The following is a 12,480-nucleotide window of genomic DNA, read 5'->3' as shown; positions in this document are numbered from 1 at the left end:
TCCATACTGTACCTGATGTATTATGTTCTCATGTATTATGTGTCCATGCTGTACCTGATGTATTTGAAAAGATGTAGTATGCGTCCATAGTACTGTACCTGATGTATTTGGAAGGATGCATTATATGTCTATACTGTACCTGATGTATTATATGTCTATACTGTTCCTGATGTATTATGTGTCTATACTGTACCAGATGTATTACATGTATGTGTCCATACCATACCTTATGTATTTGGAGGGGATGTTCAGTCTCTTGCTACCACAGCCTCCCAGATCACTGGACACTGAAACAAAGTTGTGAGTGCTGACAAACAGCACCTGGGTGGCCTGCAGATATACACAGCAAACATCACTGTAGGTCTAGTGTTCATGTATGCTGCTTACTAGTAGTGATGCAATGTGATTAAAGGCATTGAATGACTGATCAGGAAATATGTGGTTTCCCCTGCATACTAAACTCTCTTTACTGCATACTAAATTATCTTGACTTTCCCATGCATACTAAACTCTCTTTACTGCATACTAAACTCTCTTTATTGCATACTAAACTCTCTTTACTTCCCCTGCATACGAAACTCTCTTTACTGCATACTAAACTATCTTTACTTTCCCTTGCATACTAAACTCTCTTTACGTCATACTAAACTATCTTTACTGCATACTAAACTATCTTTACTGCATACTAAACTATGTTTTTTGCATACTAAATTATCTTTACTGCATACTAAACTATCTTTACTGCATACTAAGAGTAAACTCTCTTTACTGCATACTAAACTATCTTTACTGCATACTAAACTATCTTTACTTTCCCTTGCATACTAAACTCTCTTTACGTCATACTAAACTATCTTTACTGCATACTAAACTATCTTTACTGTATACTAAACTCTCTTTACTGCATACCATCATGTGAGATTTCAGACGCTCACCCGTGGGTCCTTCTGGTTGAGGACAATGGCTAACAAAAGACCGTCTGGAGAGAAGGCCGGGACCAACGCTCCTCTGGACCTCACAGGCCGACAGGGTGGGCTCAGACCTGACATTGGGAATGTCTTACTGGCCCATCGGACCCTGTACCCCACAGAACTAGAGAGAGAGAGAGAGAGAGAGAGAGAGAGAGAGAGAGAGAGACAGAGACAGAGAGAGAGAGGAGAGAGAGAGATCATATCATAGTTACTAAGCCCACATTACAATGGAACGACAGCTGCCAAATAATCCTAAAATCCAACCACCACAAAATGATCATGTCAAAAATGAGACAACATTTACCAACAAATACTGACATGCTGTAACACAGAACCAATACTTGTGGTTGTTGGTCTTTATTGGGAGTTTCTTAGTTCCATGTGCAAGTGGCCTTGAAGTGACCACAACATTTCATAATCTTTGATTTGTCACATGGCACGCCCACTCACCCTGCTCTGCTGTCCTGGCTCTCCTCCCATTGGATCTTCAGGAAGGTGACAGTTAGCTTTTCCTCAGCGGTGAAAACAAATGCTGACAGGCAGACATCACCCATAGCCTACCATGGGGGGGCATACAATAGTAAACAAACCACAGAGAATAGCTATGTTTCATTCCACAAGTTACTACAGAGAATAGTTGTGTTTCACAAGTCATTCCACAAGTTACTACAAAGAGTAGCTGTGTTTCACAAGTCATTCCACAGGTTATTAGAGAGAATAGCTGTGTTACTAAATTCATTCCACAAGTTACTACAGAGTAGCTGTGTTTCACAAGTCATTCCACAAGTTACTACAGAGTATAGTTGTGTTTCACAAGTTATTCCACAGGTTATTAGAGAGAATAGCTGTGTTACACAAGTCATTCCACAAGTTGCCAAAATGGCACTAGAGAACACTTATTCAACAATCTATATTGCAGTTGAGATTAAACATTATATGTACTTCACGTAAATGTACCTCTGTTTTGATGAAGATGCTGTGTAGCGAAGCCTCTTTGTCTGGTGCAGCAGGCAGAGCTGTGTGTTCCGAGGGCCGTAGGAGGGCCCAGTGGCCCCTGGCGGTGACGTCTCGTGGTCCCATCAGGTCCCGGGCGTCCACACACTCCCACAGGAACACCTGTCCCGTCACAGACGCCAGGAGAACATGCATCCCGTTCCCCGACACCTGGAGGTACAAGCGTCTGCCGTGTCCTGTACACATACATACAGCATGGTAGAACAGAATGTCACTTGCATCCAAAGTGCTGTGCTATAACATAGTACATACACGTTTAGTATGTGTGGCCCTAGTGGGGAATGGAACCCTTAACCCTGGCAGTGTTAGTGCCTTGCTCTACCGATTGAGCTACACAGGGAATATAACCCCTAACCCTGGCAGTGTTAGTGCCTTGCTCTACCCAATAAAATGATTGGAGTGAGGTGAACAGACCAAAAAAAAATTATCTTATTAGATGATGTACATATTATTTTATTGGTGATTCCCATACGCCACACTCTACCCATTGAGCTACATAGGTCTATACACCCCTCCCCTTACACACACACACACATACACACACACACACATGCACACCAAATGTACACCCTACCAGCTAGAGCAAACATGAATTGTCTGTCATTATGTGAGGTGTACATAAGACAGACCTTGAGCAGCAGTGACCAGCTGAGTGACGTCAGGTGCTGCTGCAACGCTCTTTAATGAGTCTTTATCCCGGTTCCACAGAAACAGCTCTCCTGAGAGCAGCAGGCCTGCCAGCCACACACCTGGAAGACAAGGTACAATTGGCAGCATGAGTGGACAGGTAATGTCAGTAGATATGCAGTTTTAAATGTGGGTTTAAAAGATGTTTAAAATGAATCATGATCTATGCTAAAAAAATAATAATGCTGGGAATAGTGCAGTGAGTTGTTGCCATGGTAACTAAGGATGCACAGGTGGTGCATGCATAGAAGCTGGTCTAAGTGAAGAAGAAAAGAAATGCAGTCACAAAATTTTCCTTTTTGACCAAATTAATGATTCTGTGCCGTCTGTAATTTACCAGTGTCTTCAAATATGAAAGAAAAACAATGATATGTATGACAGATGGATGACTCCCCACTCAAAGAGATAGGGGTCTGGTCTTGTTAGTCCCGGTTAACAAGATGGAGGCAGAGCAAACCAACTTCTCTTTAGATAGACTTTGATAACATCCCCGGCACCTCAGCTGACATACTGTAACCTTTGCTCTCAAGCACTAAGATACCGCAACCTAATTTAGAATGTGCAATTTCACTTTATGTACTATCCAATACTATTTCTTGAGTATATGATTAAAAAGAAAGCTTTTGCCAGAGTTCTATTGCATCAGTGTAACTATTTGTACTTATATTTACATTTAGTCATTTAGCTGATGCTTTTATCCAAAGCGACTTACAAGTTCAAACAGGTCAGCAGGAAGGGTACAGAGGTTAGCTAAGTAACATTGTTCGTCAACTTGGGTGCTAGTCGTGAGTGCATAGTAGCATAGACATATTAGCATAGTAGGTACTAGTAATATAGGCAAGAAAGATTCCTTAGTAGCAAAGTGCATGATAGTAAAAGACAGTAAGAAGCTTAGTATATATATATTATATATATTTATCTTTTTATATATTGATTGAAGAAGTGGGTTTTTAGTTGACAGCGGAAAACCGGGCAGGTTTCGGCAGTCCTGACTGTGGTGGGAAGTTCGCTCCACCATTGTGGAGCGAGGACCAAGAATAGTCTGCTTCATGACTGCTTTGAAATAGTACTCCCACTGGTTAAATACGCGATGAGGACCCACCGTTCTGGGCTGCAGCCATAGTCACCACACGGGGCAGCAGAGGGTGGAGTTTGGGTGTTTTCTTCTTGGTGCGACCGGTCACCATGTTGACCTCACTGATCCTCTTGTAATCCAATAGGAACACAGACTCTTTCTCCTGGAGAATCAAGTCAAAACGTTATTATACAGCAGGGATGGGCAAAAGTTATTTGAATATTCAACTATTGTAAATGACAACTACATCTGACAGGTTTTTCAAGTACATTTTTCTTCTATGTTAAATAAATTGAAGAAATTGGATTTGGTTTCCTTATTTATTTCACTAATAAATGGAGAACAGACGCAATTATGATGATTGGTTGAGCGAGGATCAGAGAAGCCCTTCAGGCTACATGATGAGCACTGTTTTTGGGATAGTTCGGTTAATCTAACGTTTCTTAATAGAATATACACAGTGATATGGCTTCAAATCCCTGGCCCTGTTTGCTGCTGGTCTGAAGCTTCCTGGTTCGCTCAGAACCGGGTCAGAACTCCGACCACGGAAAAATCCAAACTATCGCTTTAACACCAGTCAATGCTGGTAAATCGTGGTGAATTGTGGTAAATCACACAGGTGTCTGTGGCCTATTACAAGTCTAGTAGGTAGACAGTTGGCAGGTAAATAACCAGACACTTTTCCAATCTAAAACAATTTGGCTGGTATAGTAGGTAGAATATGAAAATAATAATGAAAATGGTGAATTTATGAATCCATCTGCCTCTGTAGCTGAAATGAGAGAAGGTTTTTCTTCCTATAACAGTTCATGTACTCACCAGACCCAGCCAACAGAAGTGTGGCCATGGCTTCTTCCTCTTGATGCTGGAGGACAACACCACCTCTAGTTTCAGCTCCATGCTGGACCAGCATCAAAGTCTTCCATCAGCAGCACCAAAAGTCAGGGAATGGACAGTGCGTCACTCTTCATGCAGACTAGACATGAACCACAACAAGCAAATTGGTACATTAAGGCCTGGATTTCCCACACTAACATTTGCTGCACCTCTTCGAAACCAGTCTTCTTCACTGCTTACTGTTCCATCCCAGCCTAGCCTGTTGGCAACACTGTGATGCTACTGTACCTCAACTAGTACAGTTTCTTCCCCCTCAAATGTATATATTTTCTTTTAGAAACTGTCTGTAAATAAACAGTACTGTATATTTGTATATCTTCTTGTATGTCATAAATGTCTGGATGTAACAGTACTGTATCTGTATGTCGTGTATGTCATAAATGTTATGATGAATTGAAAATGGTGGACCCTGATGTAAACAAGACGAAAGTCTTTCTCTGGTCTGCATCCCCTTAACAATTGTGTGTATTGAGCTGTACTGTATTGTACCCATTCTGCAATCTGTTAATACAATTTTTAATCAATCAATCAAAGCAACAACTAACGTTGCAACTCCAATCATGTTTTTCGCAATAAGACTAACGCTAGAGTGTAGTTGAAAGTCAAATTATTTCTGAAAATCTAAGCTAATGCCTACAAACCACAATGGAACAATACGAAATCAATGATGCACTGCATGACGACCGCTAGCTACGTTATCAAGTTTTGTTTACATGTGGGTGGAAACATAATGGTGCTAGCAAGCTAACGTTAGTGAACTTACGTAGAAGGCCAATTTGTGACTATTATAAAGAATGCCGTTGTCATTAAAAGCCACAATCGCGGTCAGGACAACTCACGTGTATAGCTGCTGCAACACATAGAGTTAAACTAACAATGTAAACATAGTTTTATACTATTTCGAATTTCCCTCCGCTAACATTGTCCAAAAATGATTCCCATGATGCTTCTGAGGGAAGCTTGAGCTTCAAGACGTTGCCTTGGGGACCGGTTTCAAAACGTACAGCAACAACGACTAGATTTCCGGTCTCTATATTTCAAAATAAAAGTAATCGTGGTAAACTATTTAAAAGTTGCCAGAGTACACAAGTTGAGAGAGGAGGTTATAACTAAGGACACTTACATTATGTATTAACTTAGATCTATGTTAATACTTGTTCAAAAAGGCCGGTAAAGTCTTGTGAGCAGTTCCTTACTGCGCTTTTACTTCGAAGGCTACGTCTCCACGCTGGAAGTGTTATGACTGGTTTTTTGGCTTATGTTATGATACAGCACCCCCTAATAGGCAAAAACAAATACTTGAATAGATATCACTATGAAACTGTCCCAGTTTGTTATGTACAAATAAACTAAGAAAAAATATATTGCAAGTCTTCTGAATTCTGTTTATATATGCAAATGAGGCACTTCCCCATTAAATATGTGCACATTTATGGATGCAATCAGGCAAAATGAAGTCAAATAAACAACTAAATGTGTGTTATTGACGTTTTATTGTCACTAGTTTCATAGAAGACATGTTTAGGAAGCAAAATATAACATTGATTGATTGATTGATTGAAAACTTTATTAACAGATTGCAGAATGGGTACAATACAGTACAGCTCAATACACACAATTGTTAAGGGGATGCAGACCAGAGAAAGACTTTCGTCTTGTTTACATCAGGGTCCCCCACAAAATCTCAATATCGTCGAAAAAAAGCAAAAAGGCTATTTTGGGGGTCGCTGTCTCGTTTTGGTCATCATTATAACACTTTAAGTTGTTTATAAACCCGTCCCTAACCCTGACTTTAACTCACACTATCTAAAAATACAAATAAAAATGCAAATATGTTCTTCCGGGCCGTGGGCTCTAGCATCGACCTTGTTTTTAGGGCCCCTGTCGCATGTATATTTTCCCTAACAGAGTTTCACTTCCGTGTTCGGTTTGCGCAATCTGATTGGCCACTGACGTTTTTTTTCAGCGCCAATCGCGTTACTCCTAACAATCGCGCCAATAATAGTATAAAACTGAGTTCTTTGGATTGATATGATGAGCCAGGAGACGAAGGTGAAGTCAATCGATGGTATTTATTGACACAGGAACACACAGAGGAACAGTCCTGGAGACCACAGCCCTCCATGGGGGCTGCGTGGCTGTGAGGCTCCAGAATGATGACACAATCATGCTTTTATACTATGTGGGTTCCAAATTTTGCGAGCCACTGGTTCCATTGGCAATCGCTCAAAAAGCGTGTGGCGGGGAATGCACCAATCAGCACCGTACCTCAGAGGAGCGTGTGGCGGCAACGAACCAATCCTCACAGTTAGAGAGGTGAGAGAGAGAGAGAGAGAGAGAGAGAGAGAGAGAGAGAGAGAGAGAGAGAGAGAGAGAGAGAGAGAGAGAGAGAGAGAGAGAGAGAGAGGGGGGGGAGCGAGAGAGAGAGAGAAAAGAGAGAGACACAGATTTGCAACTTTCAAAAGAATTACATCTAACCCTGAATCCCCCTTACTCAGGTGCACCCCTTCCGTTCGGATGCATACCTTTCCTTACTTAGGATACACCTACCCCCAAAAGGTTGAGGTAGATCATACGTCGAACCAACCAGCCTTGGCTGCGTTGCATCCGTCCGCAGACCCCCTACCCCCAATAGAGGTGCATGCAGGTCTCCCTTCCCAGGGCAAAGTTCTCCATTTTGAACGAGAAGTCCCCGTTCCAGAGTGCGGTTCTAAGGCAAGATGTCTCTTCTGGTGGTCTGCGTCAGTGTCTTTGAGCTGTCTTCTCCGCCTCTCCCCAGCTGATACCCCGTCTCTTCAGCTCTGCCTCAATGTCTCTCCTACTGCCGTTCTTCCTTCTCGTCGTAGATGATCTGTACCAGGCTGTGGTGTTTGGCGTCGCTGGGTGGAGGAGATATGGGGCTTAGCTGCCTCCTCCTCCAGCCTGTAGGTTGGTCTCCACGGAGGACGGCGAGGGCCGTCTGGTGGTGGTCTGGGTCTCTGACGTCTGAGGGGCTGCTGCTGGCATCTCTCCCCTGAGAGAGCCCTTTCTGACCAGCACAGACTGCTGCCTGCCGATCTCCCTCTCTGCCACAGCTGATCCTGAAGATGCGCCACAGACAGCTGCTAGTGAATGTCTGGACCTTCTTGCAACGTCTTCTTTGCCATTCTCCATGTTTCCTTCTGATGTCAGGAGTTCTTGTTCTGTTACTGAAGAAGAGCACCAGCGGTCCTTCTTCGGTGTACTTCGTCTGTCATCTGGCCCAAATCAATCTCAGCAGCGCCTCCATTTGTTAGTATAAAACTGAGTTATTTGGATTGATATGATGAGCCAGGAGACGAAGGTGAAGTCAATCGATGGTATTTATTGACACAGGAACACACAGAGGAACAGTCCTGGAGACCACAGCCCTCCATGGGGGCTGCGTGGCTGTGAGGCTCCAGAATGATGACACAATCATGCTTTTATACTATGTGGGTTCCAAATTTTGCGAGCCACTGGTTAATAAATAGATGATCAGACAGGCATGGTCGTATATGGTCATATGTGGGGTTATATGTGAGCTGTTGCTGAATCTGATAATATGTCCATCTTTGCTTCCCCTCAGTGGCCTGTGGCCGGAGGGCCGATATAGCCAAGCATTAGGTCACACAGGTCAGAGTATTTCTGGGTTGGTCACTCGACCCATTGGCACAGTGGGGGAGATTATGCTCTCACCAGAGGAGCTAGATCTTAGATCTAAGGATCTGTAATCCTTCAGTGAAATATTAATGAATATACATTACACCAGCAGGCTGTTACCCTAACCCTAACCTTAACCAACTAACCCTAACTGTAACTGAGGGGTTACAAAACCCTGACTGTATTAAAGATTGTGACCACTGCTAGTTATGTACTTTAATTACTGGCCAGACAGTACATCAAATATAGATGGTGAACACCCACAAGAACACGGCATTGACACAGAAATACTATTGGAGGGTAATTTATTATTATTAGGCAACGTTAGGTTACAGAATGAGAATTAGGGTTGCGCTTGTATGGCGAAGAATATACGTAAAGTCAGTCAAGAGCATAAGTCACTAAGAATAGCAGGAATCCTATGATGGGTCTAAGCTGACGCCACCTGTTATATAGTAGCAATTATATAGGGCAACACTGGTACCAACTGGAGACAATGGGTTCCCTCCGGGGTGTAAGGCCTGGAGGGTAGAGGAATGTTCGGGTACTCCGTCTGATTCAATGGGGAATAAAGAGACTCCAGGTACAGGAGTCGGTGCTTGTAAACTCCCTTGATCAGCAGCAAAAGCAATAATTGTAATCCAAAATGCTCGACAGCATTGATGACAGCTATCCAGCCCCGTCCACGAGGCAGGCCCGAGTTGTAATCCTCACGAGGTTGAATCCCAAACGATAGTGGAAATCAACGATGCTCTTCTCCGGTGGTCACGTCCCAAATCAATATAATCCAACCAGGAATGGTTCTGCAATCGCCGGCGCCGATTCTCCTGTGTACATGTCCAACGGTTCTCCGCCTAGGACTCCTCGGGTGTGGGCGACGTATTTAGGCCACACAGCCTGGTTAAGTGCACTAGCTAAAGACACGACGAACCGATGGGTAATGCTACACACGGAAGAACTGTGGCCGCACGATATACAATAAATGATCGACTATTTACTTCACATTAGATTAAGTCGAACTCAACGTTACTTCATTAAACTCTGACACTTTAACATTCTATTCGCACGCGGTTCTCAATGCTCTATTTAGACGCAAGGTTGCTCACTTCACTGCACGTTGACTCGTGGTGAAGGTGGGTAAGGCAGAGTACTGCTGTTTACACCTGCGCCAATATATATACTTAAGTGAATATCTAGTCCCAACCTCAGTCCTTGTCTCGTATTACTACGCTGACTCTGGGCATGTTCTGACATGCCTGCAGTTGTCTTTGAACTTGCCGTTGGGGGCTTGCGCGCTGGCGCCTGGGGGCGCTGTCCAATAGGAGAGCGAATATTACTCTGGTCTGAACGCAGGTAAAGGGATATTCCGTGTATATATATAAATAATATACAAAGTATATCAAACGATACATATATATATTCAATTTAATCTGGCCCTTCACAACACTAACCATAACCCTAACCTTAACCAACTAACCCTAACCTTAACCCTAACCTTAACCAACTTCGAAAGAGAGCCAATTATGCCACAGCAATGTGGAACGCCCTACCCAAAGCTGTAAAAGAATGTGAATCACTACCCACTTTCAAAAACACTCAAAGAACACCTATGGGAGACTGCTATTCAAAACTGGCCCCTGCAAATGTCCTAACCCAACCCCTTCCAATGTACAGTAAATGACCAAGTATGGCTTTGTCAATATACTTTTCTGGACTCTTTTTGCATCACAAACATTGGAAATCTGGTATGTCATAAATGTATAGATGTAGCAGTACTGTCTATCTGTATGTCGTGTGTGTCATATATGTTATGATGAATTGAAAATGGGGGACCCTGATGTAAACAAGACGAAAGTCTTTCTCTGGTCTGCATCCCCTTAACAATTGTATGTATTGAGCTGTACTGTACTGTACCCATTCTGCAATCTGTTAATAAAGTTTTCAATCAATCAATCAATCAATCAATCAATCAATCAATCAATCAATCAAGCGACTTCGAAAGAGTCGCCAAGCTTAACCAGTTTGTTAGGAGTAAAATAAAATATACAGGCGACCCATTCTCTTCGGTTCAAATAACAAACTCAGCAAGACCGACGGCTTCTCAGTTACAGTGGGTGACAATATTGTCACAAGGAAAGATGAAATTACCTACCTGGGTTCCATCCTAGAGGCTAATCTTTCCTGTGACAAAATGGCATCCAATGTAATAAAAAAAGTCAACCAACGAACTCGATTCTTGTACCGGATCTCCTCTCTGGTAAACAAGAATACCCTGAAGACTCTGGCAGGAGCACTCATTCAAGGGTACTACGACTATGCTTGCACCTCATGGTACCAAAGCACCTCAAAGGCACTAAAAACCAAATTACAAACATCTCAAAACAAACTAGTCAGACTACTGCTTGACCTGACTCCTAGAACCCACCTCACCCCTGCACACTTTGCCAACCTAGGATGGCTTAGAGTAGACGACAGAGTACAGCAACTTGCAATGGGCCTGGTCTACAAGATACACTACACAACCAAGGTACCCATGTACATGTCAAAATACTTCCCAAAGGTCAGTGAATACCACGATCACAACACCAGAGGGAGCTCCACAAATTATGTAAAACCCAGATTCGGCTCAAACAAGGGACTAAACACGTTTCGCAATTATGCCACATCAATGTGGAACACCCTACCCAAAGTTGTAAAGGAATGTGAATCACTACCCACCTTCAAAAACACTCTCAAAGAACACCTACGGGAGACTGCAATTCGAAACTGGCCCCTACAAATGTCCTAACCCAGTTGTACAATAAAGACCAAGCATGGCTTTGTCAGTATTTCAATGTACCCAACCACCCCCCTCCCCCCACCTCCAATGTACAGCCCCACCCAACCCCATCCCACCTACCCAACCTCCTCCAATGTACAGTTTCTATGTCAAATGTATGTCAGTATTCCAATGTACAGTGCCCCCCCCCCATACCCCCCCCCCCCCCCAATGTACAGCCCCACCCCACCTACCCAACCTCCTCCAATGCAGTTTCTGTCAAATGTATATACACTCTTTTTCTGGATTTTTTTAGTATCACAAACAGTACTGTATTTGAAAATCTGGTATGTCATAAATGTATAGATGTAGCAGTACTGTCTATCTGTATGTTGTGTGTGTCATATGATGAATTGAAAATGGGGGACCCTGATGGAAACAAGACGAAAGTCTTTCTCAGGTCTGCATCCTCTTAACAAGTGTATCTATGTATTGAGCTGTACTACTGTACCCAGGGACGTGCACAGGACTTTAGAGGGGCAGGTGCTCAAAGGCTGAAAAGGGCACTACACTTGTGTGTATATATTAAGCGAGCGCGCGTAGCGCACAAGCGCGATTTGTAAGGGCCCTTTTTGGGCGGGAGGCCCCCTTTTTATGCTTTTTGGGGGGTTTTGGTGATCAAATATTGAATATTGAACTATAATAATCAGTGCAGGAGCTCACTTATCCTTGAAAGACACTTTTATCACTGACTTAAAAGGCCCATACATCTCCATAAATGTTCAGGGGGGAGGGAATAAGTGCTTACCCTACAGACCCCAAGAAGTGCTGTATATTCTGTATTGTTTAATATAAATGCATTTTTTATTCCAATCCCGATTTGTATTTGAGATTCCCAAATCCCATCGGACTTGACTTCTTTGTGTCCCTCAATGAGTGTAATACCAGCATTCAACAGCGGTTTCTATCATGATCATCATCACCACCCACGCTATGCATAAAATATATAGGTCCGCGGAGAGGCATGCTGAGGAGGCCGTGCAAACTGCAATGGAATATGGGGCATGTCTCTCTCTTTACCTAATATTTTGATTCTATCCTGACATTTTTCAGTTGGAAGGGCAGTCTATATGCGTAACAGTAAAAAAAAAAAAAAAAAAAAAAAAAATTTTTTTTCAAAAAGGGCAATTTTTTGATGAGGCTCAAAAAGGCAGGTGCTCAGGCACCCCTTGGCCTCTATGTGTGCACGTGCCTGACTGTACCCATTCTGCAATCTGTTAATAAACTTTTCAATCAATCAATCAATCAATCAATCAAACCCTGCCTGCTGTTATCTGCTGCCATCGAGTGGTACATGCGGGTACTTCTGCTATATAAACAGAAACGCACAAAGGTATTTAGTCCATCCGATGTTCCGT

At 42.9% G+C, this 12,480-nt stretch overlaps 1 protein-coding gene across 1 annotated transcript in view; it reads right to left on the bottom strand.

The window, feature by feature from the left end:
• cplane1 (ciliogenesis and planar polarity effector 1) overlaps positions 1-5,603 on the bottom strand; it is a 91,663-nt gene extending 86,060 nt beyond the window's left edge. Inside the window, exons 1-8 of the mRNA XM_084324946.1 lie at positions 5,484-5,603; positions 4,567-4,723; positions 3,775-3,910; positions 2,615-2,734; positions 1,929-2,161; positions 1,422-1,528; positions 936-1,092; positions 227-330 (exon numbers count right to left, since the gene is read on the bottom strand). Of these exons, the coding sequence (XP_084181072.1) occupies positions 227-330; positions 936-1,092; positions 1,422-1,528; positions 1,929-2,161; positions 2,615-2,734; positions 3,775-3,910; positions 4,567-4,647 (938 nt within the window). The 5' untranslated portion in view covers positions 4,648-4,723; positions 5,484-5,603. The remainder of the gene's footprint in view (positions 1-226; positions 331-935; positions 1,093-1,421; positions 1,529-1,928; positions 2,162-2,614; positions 2,735-3,774; positions 3,911-4,566; positions 4,724-5,483) is intronic.
• Positions 5,604-12,480: the final 6,877 nt, after the last annotated feature.

The sequence above is a fragment of the Notolepis coatsorum genome, assembly GCF_963971535.1.
Source record: "Notolepis coatsorum genome assembly, chromosome: 11".
Taxonomy (NCBI): Eukaryota; Metazoa; Chordata; class Actinopteri; order Aulopiformes; family Paralepididae; genus Notolepis; species Notolepis coatsorum.
The sequence above is the reverse complement of the archived record's forward strand: the minus strand, read 5'-3'. Positions and strand labels throughout refer to the sequence as shown.